The 21,992-nt window shown below is 41.7% G+C and overlaps 1 protein-coding gene across 1 annotated transcript in view; it reads left to right on the top strand.

Moving 5' to 3' along the window:
• Positions 1-12,800: 12,800 nt before the first annotated feature.
• Positions 12,801-21,992, top strand: part of KCNK12 (potassium two pore domain channel subfamily K member 12) — a 52,618-nt gene continuing 43,426 nt past the window's right edge. The window contains exon 1 of the mRNA XM_069071647.1: positions 12,801-13,899. Coding sequence (XP_068927748.1) covers positions 13,518-13,899 — 382 coding nt within the window. The 5' untranslated portion in view covers positions 12,801-13,517. The remainder of the gene's footprint in view (positions 13,900-21,992) is intronic.

The raw sequence follows: 21,992 nt of genomic DNA, 5'->3' as shown, positions 1-21,992 counted from the left end.
TGGCAAGTTCTTAACCCTGGACTGCCTTTACCTTTTCCCTATTACCCTGCATGTCCCCAGCTGCCTTCCAAACTACCTTACCAATGATGTAATTTGGAGAATGTAAAGTTATTTCCTATTGGCTCTGCACACAGCAAACACCCTAAGAATGTTACTGAAAGATAGGAAAACAAATCTGCTCTTTTAAAAAAAAAAATTCTAACATTTTTCTAAATTAAATACCTGGGGGTATTTAAATCTTCTCTTTGGGATTATCCATGCCACTTCTCCCCTGAATCCTGTAGCTAAATCAAGAGGCAATAGAATTTCCATATGGAAAAGAGCCTAAAATATCAGCCCATGGAAAATAGATGAGGACCATTTCACTAGGTAATTTGTAGCTTAAAGAAAGACTGCAATTTAAGAACACTTCAAAGGACTAAGCAAATTTTTTGTCTATTGATGTACCTGGTTCTTCTTGAAATACTGGAGATTCCACACTTCTTTTTTTATGTAATTTTTTTTTTCTCAAAGAATGAGTCACTACTAGGCTGTTGTCTTTAGAGTGGCTGATGACATCTCTTAGAATCGAGGCTAATTCTGGAAAGAAACAAATCATAGTGCTCTTTTCACAAGTATTGGGTGCTAACATTTCTCATCCTGCTGTCAGAATTATAACAGCTCACATTTTTTTTAGGGCTATCAGATTTATAAAGGACTTTCCTCAAACATTTTTGTGAGGTGGGTAGAACAATGTATCGAGCTTTTTGTACTAAAGTACAGTCAGTGAATTGGTCCATTTTACCCCCATTTTACAGATAAGGCAAATAAAAAAGAGTTACACAGCAAATAAATGGCAGAATCAGGACTGGAACTAGAATTACAGAAACTCAGAGCTTGAATTGATCTTGGAGGCCACCTAGTTCAATCTATACTGTACGTATATAGGATTCCCTTTTACAACATATTTGATGAGAGGTCATCTATCTTGACCTCCATTGAGGAAGAACCCATTAGGTCCCAAAGTAGTCCATTTTACTTATGGAAATTATTAGTTGTTAGGAAATTTATCCTCATATAAAACCTAAATTTGTCTCTGTATACCCATTGCTCATAGTTCTGCCCTCTGGAGTCAAGCAGATCAAATCTGATCTGTCCAGACGTTCCCGCCTTCTCCAGCAGCCTTCTCATCCTAGAAATGCCTGGAAAGGTCCTAAAACTTGCTCTGGTGATTGATGAGTCCCTAGCCCAAGCCATGAGGGGCTTCAGCCATGCTCACTTCATTCTGGGTTTCACTCACTCTCCTGACTTCATCTCCACCCCAGTAGCCCTATTCTTACTCAGATAGACACTTCTCCCTAACCCACCTCTCAGCTCCCCTTTATATGTTATCTTACTCCATTAAAAAGTAAGTTCCTTTTGCCCAAAGGGCTATAAAACTGTGCATACCCTTTGATCCAGCAATACCACTCCTAGGTCCATATCCCAAAGAGATTAAAAAGGGGATGAGGGAGAGGAGGGAAGGACTTATTTGCACAAAAATATTTATAGCAGCTCTTTTCATGGTTGCTAAGAATTGGAAATTGAGGGGATTCCCATCAATTGGGGAATGACTGAACAAGTTGTAGAATATAATTGTAATGGAATATTATTGTGCTATAAGAAATGATGAACAGGATGATTTTAGAAAAACCTGGAAAGAACTGATGCAGAATGAAGCGAGCAGAAATAGGAGAATAGCATACACCATAACAGCAATATTGCATGATGAACAACTGTGAATGATTTAGCTATTCTCAGCAATACAATGATCCAAGACAATCCAAAAGACTCATGATGAAAAATGCTATCTGCCTCAGAGAAAGAACTGATGGCATCTGAATAAGCACTGAAGCATACTATTTTTCTCTCTCTTTCTTTTTTATTTCAAGTTTTCTTCCACAAAATGAGTAATGTGGACATAGGTTTTACATGATTATACATTTATACTCTATATCAGATTGCTTATCTCCTCAGAGAGGGGGGAGGGAAGAGAGGAAGGTATAGAATTTGGAACTCAAAACTTTAAAAAAAATTTAAAATGTTTTTAGCTGTAATTTTGGAAAAAAAAATTAACTTTTTCAAAGTAAGTTCCCTGAGGATAGAGATTATTTTGTTTGAAGGATTTTTTGGTTGTTCTTGTTTTTTGGTTTGTGGTTTTGGGGTGTTTTTTTTTTGTATCTCAAGCACATAGTAAGTGCTCAATAAATGCTTTCTCCATGTTTCACATGACAGTCTTTTAAATGTTAAAGGACAGCTATCATATGCCAATTAAATCTTTATATAATCATAGGATCATAGATTTAGACCTGAAAGGAATGTCTGAGACCCTCAAGTATAATTTATTTTACAATGAGGATACTGAGATGGTCAGTCAATAAGCATTTAGTGCTGGTGAAACAAATCAAAGCAAAAGATAGTCTCTGCCTGGGGCAGCTAGGTGGCCCAGTGAATAGATCACAGGACCTGGAGTCAGAAGGACCTGAATTCAAATCCAGCCTTAGACACTTAACACTTACTAGCCATGTGACCTTGGGCAAGTCACTTAACCCTAATTGCCCTGCCTCCCCCCCTCCAAAAAAAAATACTCCTGTGCTCTAGAAATTTTTTTAACTGTATTCATGAATTCACCAATACAGGTTAATACTTTTTCTGAAACTTAAAGTCTGAAAAAGTTCCAATGGGCACAGAGAAGTTGTTACTTGACCAAGGTTACACAGTTGTATGTGTCAGAGGCAGGGATTAAACCTAGATCTTTCTAGGTAAGATCCAGTTCAAGAAAGGCTCTCTGACCACTATACCATGCTGGCTTTCTATACACTATGTTTCTTTGATGTAGCCTAAGATTGTGTCATAGGGGGTTTGTAACCCACAGAGTCTGTCCTTTGTGCTTCTAACTACTTGTTCTTTCTCAGCCCCAAAAGATTCAGATACTTTAGGATGATGAAACAATTCCCTTTTTGGTCTCTTAGTCTTGTAGGTTAGGGGCTACATCAGTTAACAAAGACAGCTTTCCCTCACTGTCCTCCTTCCTGTGGCTTTCCCTTCTGAGAAGTAATGTTTCCTCACTAAACCTGTGGGTGGGTGGGGAAAGGGCAGTAGTATTCTTTCACCCCACTCTGGCAGCATGGCATCTGCTAGCACATAACAGCTAAAGCTGGGGTTGACTAAGCAAGCTGAGCCTAGGCATTGGAGAATTTGATCCCCTGATGATAGGTGACTGAACAATGATCCAGACATGTGCCTGTCCAGACTTTGAGACAATCTTGTGAGTCCAAGAAGTTGGCATTCCTGAGTTCCTCAGTCAGTGTGGAACTGATTATATCAACTCTATAAATACTACTATATCCTTTCTATAACCACTATCATACTTCTGGGAGAAGATGACCACCAGCCATAGAATAAGCTTGACTTCTGACTTGGTTTGACAGAAGAGATAGATTTTAAAGAATTATTTGCACAAAGAACTAGAAATTGAGTGGACTTCCATCAGTTGAGGAATGACTGAACAAGTTGTGGTAAATGAATTAGTAGAATACTATTGTGCTATAAGAAATGATGAGCAGGCAGATTACAGAAAAACCTGGAAAGATTTACATGAATTGATGCTGAGTAAAGTGAGCAGAACCAGGAAAACATCATACATAGTAATAGCAATACTGTGCCATGATCAACTATGATTAATTTAGCTATTCTCAGCAGTACAATGATCCAAGGCAATTCCAAAAGACTCATGATGGAAAAGGCTATTTACATCCAGAGAAAGAACTATGGAGTCTAAAGGCAGATCAAAGCATACAATTTTCACTTTGTTTTCGTTTTTTCTTTCTTGTGGTTTTCCCTTTTGTTCTGATTCCTCTTTCACAACATGACTAATTTAATATGATTGTATATGTATAGCCTATATCAGATTGCTTGGTTCTTGGGAAGGGGTAGTGGACAGTTGTAGTGACAACTACACTGGCATACCCAGGATAGCTGCTAGCACAGGTTCTTAGATCTTCTTTACTAGGAAAGATAGCTGTTCAAGGGGTCAACAATCTTTAAAAATTATATTCTTTAGTTCAGGGAGAAAATCAGCACCCTGAACTTCAGTGAAAATTCAAACAAAGAAAACAGAAAAAATAGAAGCAGAGAGACCAACAGACAAGGTTTCTAACTGTCTAAGAAATTAGCACAGATCAACAGACAGCTCCAACTGTCTGACCAAGGCAATACATACATAGTTACAAGAGAAAGAAGTACCAGCATCTGGGTTTTTCAAAGCCAGGGGGGCTCCTTAATGGTTACTCAGAGTCTCATCTGGTCAAATCACAAGAGCACTCTTACAGTAAGTGAGCCCAAAAGCAAAATGCTAATATATATATATATATATATATATATGTATATATATACCCTTTTTAGAGCCAGAGGGCATCACAACCCTCTGTGACTCAGTGTCTAATTAGAAATTAACAAAAGGTGTGAAAGCCTTCCTACAAGCAAGCCTCCCCTAAGCTCCATATGAGGCCTTTTAATGGGTGGGAAAGATCTTATATCCCATTAAATTTACAGGGGGGAGGGAGGAATATAAAAGTGAATGTTACAAAATATTTTTATATATAATTGGAAAAAATAAAATACTTTTAAGTGGGGGAAATAAAAAAAAAGACATTATTTGCACACTGCAAAAAGTGGAGGTGGAAAGTAAAATGTCTATTCAGTAGTTCTGCAGAATGCTTTGTTTTGATGATTTTAGGTCTTAACCTCCCAAGAGAAGGCAACAGTAGTTATATTATTAACTGCTACTTTTTTTTCCTGTAGATCTAAGGTTTTCCCCCCATCTTTTATGCTTAATATTTCTTTTATGTAGAAGAAATAAATAGCTATCCTTTTTCTGACCTGCATCGTACATTGAGTGCCTTTCTATATTCCCCTTTGGGGAGATCCTAGATATGAGCCAAAACCTAAGTTTTAAGCAATTCTTCTCCAGGTCTCCTGGGTGGAGATATAAAGAGCCAGAGACAATGAGACCAAGAGTATCCCATGCTCAGGCTTACTCAGGACTGAACTCAGTCTATGTGTGTGAGGTTCTAGAGCTAAGAGAGCCTCCCTTTACATAGAAGCACTGTTGATGATAAGAAAGACTCCTTGACCTCTGAGACCCTGTAATAGGAATGTAAATTTAAAGATCTTCCCTGCCCCTAGGCTAAAGTGCACTTGGAGCCTGGGGTAGGAGGCTTGTTTTTCAGTAGATACTTTTTGATTGGCCAGTGGGTCCAAAAGGTTGTCACATTCTCTGAGCCAGGAGAAGGCTATATAAGCACTGATGTGTAGCTTTGTTTTGGGGCTCACTTTGAGAAATGTTCTGAGATTTGATCAGATGAAACTCTGGAAAGCCGTTGTCCAGAGCCCCCCAGCTTTGAAACCCAGATGTTGTTTGGTATGGATGTAATGGTTGGACAGTTTGGAAATCTGTCTACTTGATCTGTTTTTGTCTTGATAATTCTGTCTGTATATTCTGAAGTTCGGGGTGCTGACCTCTTTCCCCTGAACTAGGTAAAGGATACATGTTTGACTGATTAAAGTAAGCTTGTTAACTCATTTTGAGTTGCTTTCCTTTATCAAAGCAGATCCAAGAACCTGTGTGAGCCGTCACCCTGGGGACGCTGGGGTGCTTGCTGCTACAGACCCCAAAGAATCTAAATCCTGAGTTTCCACTACATCCCAAATGCCTCTGTCAGTGCTGCCATCTAAAGTCTGTCTGCTCATTCTGAACTCTTCATAGGACCAATTGCTCCCTTCAATTCTAGTTTACATTAGAACCATAAGAATTAGGAGTAGATGAGGGGAGGAGTGTCCAAAAATTGGATTTCATCCCAGGTTCACTTACTAATGTTTCCATGGCTGACTCTAAGCCAGAAAATTAAGACAGTGTGGTGCTATGGAAAGAGTTTTAAATTTGGAATTAGAAGATACCTGATTTTAAAGTCTGCCTTTGACACTTACTACCTGTTTAACCATAGGCAAGTCACATACTAGCTCTGAATCTCTTTCCTTATCTCTTAAATGGAGATATTTGTATCATTTACTCTCGCTGTGTTGTTCAGAGGAACAAAGGATATAATATGTGTAAAGCACGTTATAAACTTTAAAATGCTATATAAATACCAGATATTATTTTGTAAGGTCTCAGTTTTCATATGTATAAAACAGAACTAACAACATTCCTTGTTCTAGAAAACATATAGCCTTCTTATTGAAAGGGCAATGTACTTCGGTAGTACTGCCACAGCGTGATGCAGTATAGTTCCTGGATTCAATTCAACATTAATTGAGCCCCTGCTATAGATATAGCTAGCACTAGATACTTTTTTTCATTATCCAAAAGAGATCCAATCACAGAACTTATCTAAAGGGCAACTGTTGCGCAGAAATCCTTTCCAAAACAATATCCTCTCTCCAGAAGGGGATTGCATCCAGTTGGTTTTTTTTTTAATCTTCGTTCTATGTTTATTCACTGGCACCTAGGCTGGGTGCCAGGGGTGATGGCTGCTGAGGCTCCAACACATTCATCTCTCCAACGAGAAAATGAGAATGGTAGTATGGTAGGAAGCCCAGTAGAAGAAGAGGCTGGGTGAGACGAGATCAGGTGTGGTAGGAGGGGTAATTCTTGGGCTAGGGCAGCCTGTGGCAGGATTATCAGGTGAGGATTTATCATTCTTTTCACAGTCTGAACCCAAACTCAGAAACCTGGGAAAGGGAGCTGAAAAGTCTCCCCTAGAACATCTTCCCTCTTTGTAAACAAACAGGAACGTCTTGTTGAAAGACATTTGCTTTGCTGGGATGACACAGCAACTTTTGACTGGTACCCTGTGACTTGAGGGGTGAGGGAAGAGTTATGTTGAAGATGATTGGTCACTGGCAATTGCTGCCTACTCTATGATTTATAAAAGGAGAGGGAATAAAGGTTCTACCTCTTCCTCTTTTTAAGTCCTCAGTTATGTCTTTTTTTTTTTTTTGCCAGCACTTAAGTCCTGAAACAACCTCTAGTTTAAATTGTACATTTCTGTACTTCAAAGATTCATGATTTCCTCAGTAGGGAAATTCCTTCCACCAACACAGATCAAGATCTCTCTCTGACTTGAGAAATTATATTCACAAATTTCTGGGACCACAAATTACATCACCCTGCAATTAATCTGAAACTCTGAATTTAGCTAGGTTGCTCCTTGGACAACAGGTAGCTTGTCCTTCATTTTCAAAAAGGACCAATGACATCAGAGAGTGATGTCTTGACTTGCTCATGAATTAGATTTAAGTGAGGCAGAATAGCACAAAGTCATCAACCTCACTCTCTTCATGAGTCATTGAAGTCCAGTGGCAGGACAAAGGTCAAGATGCAGTGTATGACCTTGGCATCTTCCATGTCTGACCAAGCTCTAAGTGCTTTAGCCACCTTCATGGCCATTGGAACAAATTGTTCTCATCCATCTATTCTGCAAGGGAAGTCTTCAAATTCTTGGGTTAGAAATCCCCTAAGCATGTGAAGACTTTCTCTAACTCATGGATGGGTTTGAGGCTCCTCAGTTACACTCAACCTGGTTTAGCCCATCTGCTGAGACAGTTTACTGGGGTGTAGTCACTGCACATGCTACAACTTCTTGGAGCCACAGGTGACAGAACAACCCTGAAATGGGCTTGGCAAGCCCTGACACCAGAGGTGCTAGTCCTCCTGAACACCTTCCATATTATGATGAAGCCATGGAGGAAAGTTTTAGAGTAATAGATAATTTGACAATTATAAAATACCATATTAACATGTTGCTGTAGTGCAAGATCCACAAAGCACTTTTCTCACACCGAGGTAAGGTTAAGTGGTACAAGTATTACTCCCCATTTTGTAGATGAGGAAACTGAGGCTTAGAGTGGCTAAGGGACTTGCTCAGGATCATTAAGAGTCAGAACTGGAACCCAAGTCTTCTGACTCCAACTCTGGAGTTCTTTCAACTAGAACCCATTACCTCTCTGTATGTGGCCTTGCCAACCAAAATCTTCCTATTCTCTCCACCCCCTGTTATGGGTTCCCCGAAAGATCAATTCATCTCTTATATCAAGATTTCCTCCCATCATTCTTTTTTTTTTTTCAGGACATGTCTTATGTTGCCACACATGGTCTACTGCCTCACTTGATCTCCCTTGTAGTCTCCTGGATGGTTCCATTAGAGTTGTCCTTGGATACCATATACTATCCTTGTGTGCTCAGGGAAGCTGGACAAAATGTCCTTGGATCTCCTCTTAGAACAACTTTTTTCACCATTGCCCATCCCCCAGATCTCACCATTTGGTCCAGAATGAGTAGTTTCCTTTAAAACTCAGCTCAAGCACCACATTGTGATTGTCCTGATTCAATCCCTCTACCCCATCCCTCTCTAGTGTTTCCCTCTTTCTCCAAATCACCTTGTATATATTTTTAATATATTCACATTTATGCATGTAAGTTATACATGTTTACATGTACATATGTCTTCTCCATCCAAATAGAATGTAATCTCCTTGAGGGTAGGCACTGTCTCATTTTTGGTTTTGCATCCCTGGGACCTAGCCATGTACCTAGTTCCTGTCACATAGTAGATATTTAATAAACCCTTGCTAATTGATTAGCAAATACTTACCAAGCAGCTACTATATATGTTACTAAGTACTAAAGGAGATATAAAATCTAATAAATAAAAATTTCTACATTTGGGTAGTTCACAATCTAGTTGTAGAGGTAAGTCATATGCACATAAAACTTTTAAATAACAATAAAAGGTAATGTATAATTGACAAATGACTGATACCCACAGGAACTACTATAGGAATTCTAAGAAATGAAGACAGTAGGGATGGGATGGTAAAGAAAGGAGCAGGAGTATTTGTGTGAGAGATGGTGTGGTGTAGTGGATAGAATTCTATAGAAAGTTTTCTATATGCTTCAAAGGATAGAGTTCCCATTCAAAGACTTCTCACACTGACAAATGAAAGACCATATTTAGGTGGTAATGAGGCCCCTACAGTGAAAGTTTCTCTTAGTGAAGTAACAAAATATAAAAAGTTTAGACATCATCCTATAGTTACTAAAAGTTTTGCAGCCAGAGAATGTCCACCATGCAAGCCAAGCTTTAAGAAAATTAATCTGGTGGCACCATGCAAAATAGGTTGTAGGAGAGAGAAACCTAGGGAAGATACTGTTGTAATAAGCCAGGCATGAAGCAAATAAACTTTGAGTTTAACTGGCTGGAAAGTTCAATATTTCAATACTATTTCAGTAGGCAAAAACAACATTTATCATGGTGTTGGTTTTTTAAAATTCTTACACATTCAAAGAGAACTAATCATTTCCCTATTACATAAATTGATTAGATCATCCATAGGAAAGATTTATAGCAGGCATTTGCTTCTAATCAAGCTAGGACAGCAAGTTGGAGGACAAAGCAGCTAACTCTGCCAAGTGGAGAAAGGGTTGTGCCAATAGCTACAGAAACACTGGGCAATTTCACCTCCTTCCTGACCTTTCTCAGGTGTCTTTACAAAGGGACTAAAACTTCATATGAATAGTTTGTTTTTATCCTTTGGTGTGTTTCTATTATATCCTGAGTACAGTGCCCAGTGAAAACCCATTCTGGCTGTAAACATTTGGACAACCAGAAATGTCTCCAAATGAGTATTATTTTCTTTAGGCTGTATCAAGTCAATGACATCTAGCTGTGGCTGGATATTCTAAAGGAATGTCTAGTTGTAAGAACAGGAGCAAATGTAAGAAACAGGACCTAGATAAGGAAGACTGAAGACAAACAGAAGGATTAATGGATGGGGAGGGGTAGATCTGAATAAACATGATAGTTAATAAACAATACATTAATTTATGTAAATTAACATGAAAAACAGCACATTTGTTTTTAGTGTACAATGGGAGCTCCTGGCCAGACCCCATATCCAGCCAGAGAATCATTTTGATGAGTGAGGCATTTTCATATTTTAAATGAGTCCTATGCTGGTTGAAGAATAGTGATAAATAGAAGTAGGGGCAAGGATATCTTGACTTTGGTCATTCATATCAGGCATTCAAAAAACTAACGCACACTGAGTTGGGGGGGGGGGGGAGTGTAGAGGGGATAAGAAAATGCCTCCTAGCAAAGGCCCTGGCAAAAGCCTAGATCTTGATACCTGGGTCCTTTGAACATTTTTGCCTGGACAAGAGAACAAGGAGCCTTGACCTAGTTTCCCATGTATGAAATGGAAATGAGTAGAATTGGTTTCTTTCAAGATTAGGGCAGTTATAACTGGGATAGGTGAATTATGAGCATGTAGGATGCATATGAGCTGAAAAAGGAACATGCCCCCACCTCCAGTGATCTACCAGAAAGAGAAATAAGGTCTAGTGGGGGGGGGGGGGAACAAACCACAGAGCTTGAAATCAAAGGTTTAGAGCCGGAAGGGATACTGGAACTGTTCATCAGGAGACCAGAGGTCTAAAACCAGCTTTGCCATCTTAGACAAGTCCCAAATTTTCTGAGCCCAAGTTTCCCTATATATGAAATGGAGATATGATACTTGTTCTACCAAGCTCTAAGAAAAAGTTAGGTGCACTAAACAAGAGAAAGGAGTTATCACTGTTATTGAGGGGAGAGAGAAAATGCAATAATGTTCAAATTTTGATGAGGCATGGTTCCTGCTCCTTTCTGCCTGAGAACCAATAGCATAAAGCCTATGGTAGTAGCATATGGAGTGGACCTTGGGAAGAGGTAAGAGCTAAGAGTTGTGTCTCTTCGGTCCAACGTATCACCTCCGGCATTACAAAAATACCTGCACCGGACCCAATACTGAACCTCGAAAAGGAAACCCACGTAGGGAGTAAATTACCTTCTCCAATCTAGATTAAGAAGCTTCGCTCTAGGGGAGTCTTGCTCTAAATCGCGGTGTATCAGAACAGGATCTTTCCAGATGTGCTGGCTGCAGCTCGAAAAAGCCAGATTTGGGTTGAAGGATAGAAGCAGGAAAGGGGGAAGGGGGAACGGAGTCCTGGGGGGCGAGGGAGGGAGGGGGAGAGACAGAGACACTGAGAGAGAGTGAGAGAGAGAGAGAGAGAGAGAGAGAGAGAGAGGAGAATGTTGCTTGGGGCTTCAGCTGACCTTGGGGTTGCAACCCTTTCCCTCTAGCCATCACATACCCTATTCTAGGGCAAGACTGTGGTCTCAGAACTGGGTTTTGTTATTGGGTTTTTTTGTTTTTTGTTTTTGTGTTTTTATCTTTTTGGAGGGCTGGAGGGAAAGGTGGAAGAAAGAAGCAGGAAATGCAATTTTCTGAGCCGTGTGGGGGTGGGGGTCATCTCGCTTCTGTCCGGGGACTAAATCTATTCAGAATAAAACTTTGTTAACAGAGGTTGCTATGTATTCCCCACTCCCGGCTCTGGCCCTGTCTCGAAAGAGACCAGCCTGATTCAGGATGAAGAAAGAGTGGGAGACTTGGGGGCGGGGGGGAGGCGATAGAAGATTGCCTTTCCAGACACTGAACACTAAGGTTCAGGGTACTGAAAGTGAAGAGTCCGAAGGGAAAAGGCGGGGCGATAATTCTCGTACCACCGCGCTTGAACTCACCCACATTTTTCTCCTCCTTTGCTTCCCAACCTCCCCACCACTATACACACACCCCGGAACCCCCGCCTCCAAGAGCCGGGTCTACTGCTGGGAAGCTGGGCAGTACTTCCTTCCCCTGCCGCCGTTGTTTACTCTAGGCTCCCATTCTCAATCTGCCCAGGAAGGGAAAGGGGGCTTTCTCCTGGGTGTCTGCAGTTTGGGCAGAGTGGTGTACAATCTCCCTTACCTCTCCATTTACCTACTCTGTAGCCATCTCACTTCCTCGTTTCCCTTCCTTTCCCCACGGCCAGGCCCTAAATCCTAGCCTGCCTTCGCTGAGTGCCCCGCTGAGTCTCCATTCCCCTCTTTTCCTCTAGTCAGCTCCCAGATCCTAGAGCAGTAGGGACACTAGGTGAAGGAGTGGAGTTGGGAAGGGCGGAGTCTGGGAAGATACTAGCCTAGATTCAGCCAGAGACTGGTGCCCCACCGGCCGCGCTGTCCGCGGTACTGAAGGTAGGCAGGACTCAGGAAAAGAAATAGTTGGCGAAGCTTGGGTTTGGGGGTATAGGAATGGGAAGGAAGGGTGGAAGGCAAAGTACTAGCACTTGACTTGGGTACTCTTCTATGACTCCCCCGAAAGTACTCTCGAGCTCTCAGAGGGGTGTTTGCTTCTAGAGGAAGGATGCCCTATCATCAGTGAACCAAACCGGGAAAGAGGTCACCCCAGGCTATGGGCCAAACATTTTTGGCTTGGCTTGGTCTCCTCTGCAACCGTCACTCGGATTAGAAATTGGAGGAAGGGAGGGAGAAGATAAATGGAACTTTGGACCTTGTCTATGAATGCAAGAAGTCTTCAGGAAACCAGCTCCCACCCCCATCCGCCCAGTCCCATCTCCAAAGTCCGCAAGGTATCCGCAAGGCGTGTAAAGTTCGAAGTTGGTTCTGAGGCCACCAGTGACTGCTCAGGGAAGGGACGAAAGAGAAGGTGGAGGGAGTAGCTCCCCAGAGGGTTGGATGGCCAGAGGTGCCACACACCTGTTCTAATACTCAGGTACTCAGTGTAGAGCGGACTCGAGGACAGGGAGGCGTCACTGCAGCTTAGTTCTCTTCCCCCCCCACCCCCCCTTCCTCCCACACACACCCCGCCCCAGGCGCGGTGACTCCGCCTCTCTACACCAAGCAGTTCCCAGCCAGGAGCTAAGGTAGAGGACGCTTTTCCCTGGACCTTGTTTGGCTGCTGGCTCTAAACCCGTTGCCGAGCAGAGGAGAGAAAAGGCCCGGAATACCGAGGCAAGGAACCTCCGAAGGCTGCATCTGGCTTGTTGGGTCGCTTTCATGGGACGTGACTGGGTGTTCTCTCCTACACCTGCTGCCTCACTATCCTAGGCGCCTGGGGTAGGGTCCTGAAGTAGGGAGCTCCTCCCTGCCCCCAGCTCTGTGGCTTCCCCAAAGAGGAGTATGAGGGACAGAGGTCAGCGAGTCCCGGGCACGGGGCGGCAGGGAGCTAGCTGGATAGTCCTGAGCCGAAGGGAGGAGGAAGAGGAGAGTGGTGAGTTGATCAGGCGTCGGGGGGCTGAGACGAGTATCCTGGCCCCGCAGCGCTCAAAGCTAATCACAGCCCCTGTGCCAGAGCAAAAGGGACAGTCGACTCCGTTCTGTGCTTAGAGGCTCCGGGGAGACTGCGGGAGCCGCCCTTCCGGCAACAGCCGACTGGCCCTTTGGGGGTGGCGTTTAGGGGCTCTGAGGGAGGCTGGAAAGACGGGGTGAGGTTGGGCTCTCCCCAACCTTATTGTCACCATCCTTGCTCTCCTTCCTTGGGCGGGATCCTTTCCGTGCCACCCGCTGGGGGGATGTATCACCTCCGGCCGAGCATGCTACCCCCGAGGGGCTGACGTCCGTACCATGTCAGCTCGGAGTCCCCGGCCCCAGTCCCGCCGCTGCCGCCGCCTCCTGCTCTGCTGCTGCTGCTGCGGCCGCCGCTCTCACCTCAACGAGGACACTGGCCGCTTCGTCCTGCTGGCCGCGCTCATCGGCCTCTACCTGGTGGCTGGTGCCACTGTCTTCTCTGCCCTGGAGAGTCCCTCTGAGGCAGCGGCGCGGGAGCGCTGGGGCGCGACGCTGCGCAACTTCAGCGCGGCGCACGGCGTGGGCGAGGAGGAGCTGCTGGCTTTCCTTCGAGACTATGAAGCTGCCTTGGCTGCGGGTATCCGAGCCGACGCTCTCCGTCCACGCTGGGACTTCACCGGAGCCTTCTACTTCGTGGGCACCGTGGTGTCAACTATAGGTAAGGAACGCACGCGGTAATCCTTTCCTTCTTTTGCTTTTCCCCATATCACTCTCTCATTTCCTCCTTTTTCTGCCTTCCTCTCTTCTTTTTCTTTCCCCGCTCATGTGCCCCCTTTCTCCTCCTTGTTTCCTCTCCCTTTCCCTTCTTTCTTCTAACCTCTTTCTACTCCTTCCTCGACCCCTCCCGACTCTTTCCTTCCCTTCTTTCCTTTTCTCATCTTTTCCCCTCTTCCTGCATGGTGCAAAGTACTGGCATGGAAGTCGGGAATCAGGGCCTGCAAACAAGTTACTTTGTCTCTCTGGGCCTTAGTTTCCTCATTTGTAAAGTGATTTTTTTTTTTTAATAAAAGGGGGCTAAAGTTCCTTTCAGCTTAAGAATTCCTTGATCTCTCCCTCATCTCCTCTTCCCTTCCCTCTTCTATCTCCTTTCTCTTTTCCTTTCTCACTTCTCTTCCTTTTACAATCCTTTACCTCAAACCCCTTGGCCCTAAGTCCTTCTAATAGACTGATTTTTCCTTCTTTCCATTTATTAAAAATGAAAGTTCCAAATTTGAAAGCTCATAAATGTTGATCAGCAAACATTTTTATACTGTTTCTGTTTCCTTAAGTTCCTTCATTTTTTCTATCACTCTCTTTCCCTTTTCTGTACTTTTTTTCCATTCCCTTAGCCTTTGCTAACTTTCTTGATAAATTCTTTTCCTCTTTTCGCTTGTCTTCTATTTTTTTTTACCCTAAACTCCTTCAGCTCCTATCCCTCACCCCTTTTCCATTCTTCCCCCATAACTTTCCCATTGCTTTCCCATATACCCTATGTTCAATCGTTACATGAAAGTGTAGTTGGCAGATGCTGTATTTTTTCATCACTCACCTCTTCAAAGAGTTTTGAAGAAACAGCTCAACTTTAATTCAGTGGAACTTCAGATCTGTCCCATAGGCTCTAGAGAAGGGTGGCACTTTGATGTTGCATAGTGACCAATGGGAAGGATCCACATTGCAGTAAAGAAAAATGTGATTGACCATCATGAGTTGTTCATTTGCTGCCCTTTGCTGTTTCTGAAGGGTGGGATACACTGGTATGTGTAGGTAAAGGAACTTGTGACATCTCTGTCCCTGGGGAAGACTGGGGATAAGCCAGTGACTGCCAAGGACGCAGGGGAATGGATTGGTGACTAGTTTTGTAAGATTCTCTATGCAGGACATAAACAAACCAAAAAGTTTCTTTTGGGGCTAAGGAGATGGATGGATCTGGTTGTGTGTATGTATGTATTTTTATTCAAGTATAGGTATAGATATATAGATATGCAGAGATTATAAATGACTCCTTTCCCTACAATGATTTTTCATGTGTCATGCTTTATATGTGTTTTTCTTTTAGGGAATAGGCAAATGCAGACTGTCTAAGACAAACACAAATTGGATAAAAATACACTTTAAAAGCTATATTATGTTGTTATGGTGATTAAAGATACAAAATAACCAAAAAAAAGTTCCTTTTAAGAGCTTCATCAAGTTGCCATAGTAACTAGAGTTTTAAAGTGCTTTGAAAGCGCTGGCACTGCCAGCTGAAAAATGACATCATGTGCACACTCACATTGACTCTGCCCTTAATGTTATAAATGCACTGTTATCCTTTGTACCCTCATTATTCCATTCAAAAGAACACCTGTGCACACAAGCAATAGACATGTCATTATGCTCCTAATGACATGCTTCGGTTCCCTGATGAATCCTCTTGTCTGAAGATGAGGGTGTTGGCAGTCACCTTTTTCCTTCTGGCCCATGTGTTCTCATGAGAGGGTAATTATGTTTGTGCTCCATGGATGTCCTGCAGGCCTTAATCAGCCCTCCTCCTAATACCTCAGAGGTGGCACAGTATATCTCATGAACAGGCCTTCCAAAGTGTGCCTCAGCTATTTAAAAGGAATCAAGATCTCATGTCTGAAAATTGTTCTCTACCTTGTCTTTCTACCTTCATCAGTTTTGGGTTGCTCCATAGTCAAGCAAAAGGGACTATGTTGTCTTTCTGGGGTTTGGGAGAGTTCTGTTTTTGTTTTTTGTTGTTGTTTTTTTCCAGAAAAGTGATACATCTGCATAAGCAATGCATCAAAGGGTATGGTTGTAACTTTCATATTACCCAGATGAGAATTATGGGATTTATATCTGGAAGGGACCTTAGAAATAGACTAATCCAGACTACTAGCAAATAGGTGCTACAGTAGATTGACTGATGGGCCTAATGACAAGAAGACCTGAGTTCAAATCCAGCCTCAGACATTTATTAGCTCTGCGACCTTGGGCAAGTCACTTTTTAACCTCTGTCTGCCTCAGTTTCCTCAACTGTAAAATGGGGATCAAAATAGCACATACCTCACAGGGTTATTGTGTGAGGATCAAATGAAATAATTTTTGTAAAGTGTTTAGCACACTTCTGAGCACATAGTAAACTCTTGATAAATGCTTATTCTCTCTCTCCCCCTTCATTTACTGGAAAGGAAATTGCAGCCTGGAGAGGCTGATGACTTACCTAAGGTCACACAAGTAGTAAACACTAGAGCTGGGATTCAAACCCAGATTCTGTGGCTCCAAATCCGGTACACTTTCTACTTCCTCCCACACATCACCTCTAAAATGTGCTACAGGAAAAATTTAGTTTTAGAATGAATCTATATTCATGGCCACAGAACCAACCCACAGGAAACTTGGTGGAATGATTTCTTACGGTTTGTTCAAACGACCATATGAACAGCGAGGTCTAGTGTTCCAGGGTCCCTTCCAATGTCAGTTTGAGGCCACGATTTAAAATGATCTACTCCTTTAATGAGACTCTTCTTCCCTGCATAAAGATCCAGTCCAAGTACCTAAATAAAGAGACTTTGTCTATGTGAGAATGGACTTATATTAAAGCAAGAACCTAAATATGTCAGTTTCCTAAATATATAGTACTAATCTCGTCTGCTCCTTGCTCGTCATAGCTCCTTGCCCTGAAATCCCCTTAGTTTTGAGATCATTATTGTCATCACTGCAGCTTTTGTCTGCCCAACAGTTCAGAGGTCCCAGAGCTATATCCCAAATCAGCAATTGGGGCTTTATCTTCTCAGCTCTGAATGGAGTAGAAAATGAACAAATATCCACTTTTTTTTTTTTTGCTTGACTCACCCAAGCAACTTACATAATTCATTTACAAATAAGGAATTTGTTAGGCTTAAATTATCTGGTTTGGTTATTACATGGACTAATTAAATGGGGTTTCCCCCCTTCTTTTTGCTATATGGACTCAGTTTCATGATTCCCCTGAATCTCTAGAATAACTCAAATCAGAGTCAACTGCAAGTCATGTCATCATTTCCCTAATGCCATGGTCCTCTTCAAAAATGAAGGACAACACAACACCAACACTTCTTGATCAAGAGGTCAAACCTTATTTTCCATATGGCAGGACTTGCACTAGTGTGGATGCTGTAGTCAGTCTGGATCTCAGTTCTTTATTACTGCCTACAAGACCCTCAACAAGTTACCAAACTACTATCGCTTCAGTTTCCTTATCTGCAAGAGGGTGACAATGATCATTCCTACCTCAGAGAGTTTTCTTGAGGATCAAAGGAAATCATATATGTAATACACTTTGTACACCTTAAAGCACTATATATGTGAAGTAATTTTTTTATCTTAACATACAATCAGTTCTGATTATTGCCTGTCAGCCAATCATTTGTCATTTGTTAATATAGTTCAAATGACTTGATCCATCAACTTTAGGTACATAGGCATATCTTCAGAATAAATTTTGTTTTATCTTGTTCAAAATATTGTCTCTGCACAGTACCAGAACACCCAGGTGAAAACAGAAAAAGGCAGAGCAAAGGGTAAGTGGAGCAAAGGGAGTGAGAATCTAAAGTCCCATCAGGTAGCAGAAGTTTAGCAGGCACTCACTTCCACCACTTTGGGCTGCAGTAGGCCAAACTCTAAGAGGATATAATGAGTGTTGTATGTGAAGTCAATCTTGGTTCAAATCTTACCTGGGGTGCTTACTAGCTTTGTAATTCTATGTAAGTCACTTAAACTCTTTAGCCTCTTTTTCCTCATCTGTAAAAAGAGGGAATGGCTCTTGATGGCATCTAAAGTCCCTATGATCTAGGTTGGAAGGATCAGGAAGATATCCCAGGCCAACCAGGCAATAAACCAAAACATTCTAGACAGTTAAGGACTCAGAGATGGGGACCAGTGAGTATGGGAAACCATAGTGAGCTATGGTCCTAGAGCAGAGAGCAAGCTTCTTGCTCATTGTGGGTAGACAGGGATTTACAGATTTGTGTCTGAAGCCCAGATGAAGAAACATAGTCCTAAAGACACTTCCTCCTGATAAAGTAAAGGGGATAGGTGTTAGACCTATCAGGGGAAGTTCTAATGGGAGTAAGGCATATAATGCCTTTTGACGGATGTGATGAGCTATCATCATCGTCATCATCATCATCATCATCATCATCATCATCATCATCCCAGAAGAAGGGACACAAGAGATCATCTTCAGGAAGGATTGAGGTAATCTTTCAGGAAGGCTGTATGGACACAGTTCTAGAAGATCCAGATGAAAATGGAAATAGTCAGTTACCTCAGTATTTGTTCTATAAGGTGTCCAACATTTGGGCATTTGGAAATATTTGGCAATTGGCCATTTTTGCAGACAAAGTTCATATCCAACATGGCATCAAAAAAGACTTGTCAAATTACTGACTTGACTTAATGCTGTGTAAATAGTCAAAATGTATAATGCATGCAAAAAAGAGATCTGACATACACTTAATAAGGCTACACTGGTTCAGAAAACTATGTAACTGTCCATTGTCTGTCTTTTGCACTGAGTGAACAGAAATACAGAGAGAGCATCAGATATGAAACAAACAGATGAGTAGGGAAACCTGGGTCCAGATCCCAGCTCTGCTACGTACTGCCTGTGTGACTTTAGTCACATGACTTAACCTCTCTGAGCTTGAATTTCCTTGTCTGTAAAGGAAGGGTTTACACTGGTTAGCCTCTGAGGTCTAAATCTATGATCCTATGAAGGATGTAACCCCAGCCACATTGTGCAGAGTTATTTGAAGGAGACTGATAAGGGTAGCTTTGTTCTCAACATCTTGGAGGAGAGGAATCCTGTGCATTTTCTTCACTTACATATGTTTGCAATAATCTAACATGACTTAAACAATTCATCATTTTACTTCCTAAAGGATTTTTCACTGATTTACTTGAATGGATTAAAAGAAACTGCCTGTTGGGGCTTTAATTATGCAACTGCTGTCAGATTTGTGTGTGTGGAAGAGGAACATATTTAAAAATCTTCTTCAAATGGCAGCTTGTTATAAACAGAAATATTTTTGCCTCCTGTTATTCAGTTCTCGGGAAGTGTATTTTAGCTGCAGAACTTCTAATCATGCCGCTATCCTAGACTCAGAGAAGAAGGTGTGAGAGGTGTCACGCTTGGCACAGAATAATTGAGTTTGCTGCTTTCAGAATTAGGGATGCTTAATTATCCAACCATCAGATTCATAACAAGGACTAACTTTTCCCTCCCATCGTATAAATGTGGATTTTTAAAAATAAATGTTTCTGCCACAAAGGAAACTGAGATGTTAAAAGACCTAAATGTCAAGGCAGTACTAAAACATCGGTTCTCCTCTGACACATATGTTCTCCAACTGGGAAGCCCTTGTTTAGGCACATTGGAGCTCTTTAAGAAAGGTGCTTTTAACCTGTAAAGGAATAAGCTTTTGAAGAGAGAGAAAATCTCTCATTTATTTTTTCAGTGTTAAAAAGGGAGTTTATTGTCTTAGGATAGGAGTTCTTAATCTGGCATCTGTGAACATGTTTTTAAATTGATAATCATATTTCAGTATAATTGGTTTCCTCTGTAATTCTGCATATTTTATTTGATGTATTTAAGAAGGGGTAGTTAGGCTTTACCAGATTGCCAAAAGGATCCATGACACATGACAATGGTTAAGAATCTCTGTAAAATATTCTTTCTATACCCCCTCCCCCCCAACACATGGGAGATTTGGTAAATTCGGTGAATTAGGTCGCTGAGGCTGAGCTACAAATTATTTTGTGGTAGATTGACTGTAGCCTATGTTAAGCTCCTTGCCAAGTGCAGAAATTCCTGTGAACAAGGGGTCGAGATAGGTATATTGGTACCTGTCCAGGTATATTAGTTCCCTCTCCTTAATGATAATTGTCGGCTCAGAGCAGTACTAGGCATAGAGAAGAACATTGTTGTGAAGTGTTTAAGAAATAGAATAACTACTAGAGAATTTTGGGATGGGGTACAAAGAGAAAATTTTCTCTTCTCAATCAACTAGGAAGCATTCATTAAGCATCCACTACATGCCAGGTCCCGTGACTTCCTCCACCACCCATACGTACCTGAGGATGACCTGGCCTGGGACTTAGATTCTGCTGGTTTACTAGAGGTCAGCCTGACTTTATAGCCTTTATAATAATAATAATACCATTGGTAGGGTGCAAAAAGATCCCAGTGATTGATAACCATCTTCCTAAATGGCGAGAAAATTCCAGAGATAAAAATGCTTTCTTAAAAGGGACTTTAGAAAAATCATCTAGTCTACCTTCCTCATGTTATAGTCAATCAATCAACAAACCCTTAGAAAGCACCTACTATGTCCCAGGCACTATACTAAGTGCTGGAGATACAAAAAGAAGCAAAAGACAGTACCTGCCCTCAAGAAGCTTGCACTCTAATGGTGGAGACAACATGGCAAGCAAATATATACAAAACAAGCTTTGTGTAGAATAAATAGGAAGTAATTAACAGAGGGAAGGTAGTAGAATTAGGAGGGATTGGGGAAGACTTCCAGTAAAAGAAGGGATTTTAATTGGGGCTTAAAGAAAGCTTTTTCAGCTGAGAAAACTGAGACTTCTAGACAGTAAGTGATTCCTTTAAGGTTACTCAACTGGTTAGTAGAAAAGCTGGAACAAGAATACAAGCCTCCCTCATTCCCTCTCTTTGTTGAAGTCCCCTTTAACTAAACAGAACCCATAGATTGTGCCCGGACTGAAAAGAACTGTGGTCTTCTCTGATCAAGGTGATCATTTATAGGATGGTGCAGGACACAAGCACCATGAAACAAGCTGAGGACATAGATGTAAACAAAATAGATAAACAAGTGTGCTGCTAATTCATAATAGCTGTCCTGTGTAGGACACGTAGGAGTGATGGGGATGAGGGGGGTGAATGGAGCAGTTGGGATTAGTTGTTGGGACCAGTAAGATTAACTAAGAATGGTTTCCTGGGGGAGATGAGTTTGAGTGGAATTTTAGAGGTTGGAAGGACATGACTTGGTAGAGAAGGAAAAGGTGTTGGAGACTTCTAAATGACAAGTGCAGTCTCCTAGGCAAACATGAGGTCAAATTCATGAAAATTACTAAAGGAAATGTGAAAGGAATTTTTATTTTTATTATTATTTATTTTAATTGATATGATATTGTAATGAATACACTAATAATTTAAAAATCATAATTCCCTTCACAGAAGGAATAAGCATTTTTCTAGTGCCTACTATGTACTAAGCACTTTTTTTATAAATATTATCTCATTTGATCCTCACAATAACCTTGCAAGGTAAATGTTGTTAATCATCCGCATTTTACAGCTCAGAAAACTCAGGCAAACAAGAGTTTAACTGACATGCATAGGGTCACACAGCTACTAAGTATCTAAGGTCGAATATGAACTCAGATCTTTCTGACTAGAGGTCCAGTCCTCTATTCACTGCACTACTAGCTTCCTCTGCTTTACCAAGGTAAAAATCTGCTTGACCTTGATGCTTTGCTCATTTGGCATACAGGGAAAAATCCTGGGACCCTGGAGAATAGATGAGGAGGCATCTGCATGGATGAAAGCCGGAACCCATTGGAGGAAAGTAGTTGCTCCTTTGTGGAGACCAGGCTCGAGGAGCTGGGACAGGAAGTAGGACAGGAGATGCATCCATTCCTAATTCCTAACATCCTTTTGTTTTCTTTTGGTTCTACTGGGCTTAGCCCTCTGCTTGACACATAGTAGGTGAATAATAAACATTT

Source organism: Petaurus breviceps, unplaced genomic scaffold (assembly GCF_028583685.1).
Source record: "Petaurus breviceps papuanus isolate PSGF00001 unplaced genomic scaffold, PetGlider_PUasm1.0 90842, whole genome shotgun sequence".
Classification (NCBI taxonomy): Eukaryota; Metazoa; Chordata; class Mammalia; order Diprotodontia; family Petauridae; genus Petaurus; species Petaurus breviceps.
Note: the sequence above shows the minus strand (reverse complement) of the source record. Positions and strands in the feature narration are given on the sequence as shown.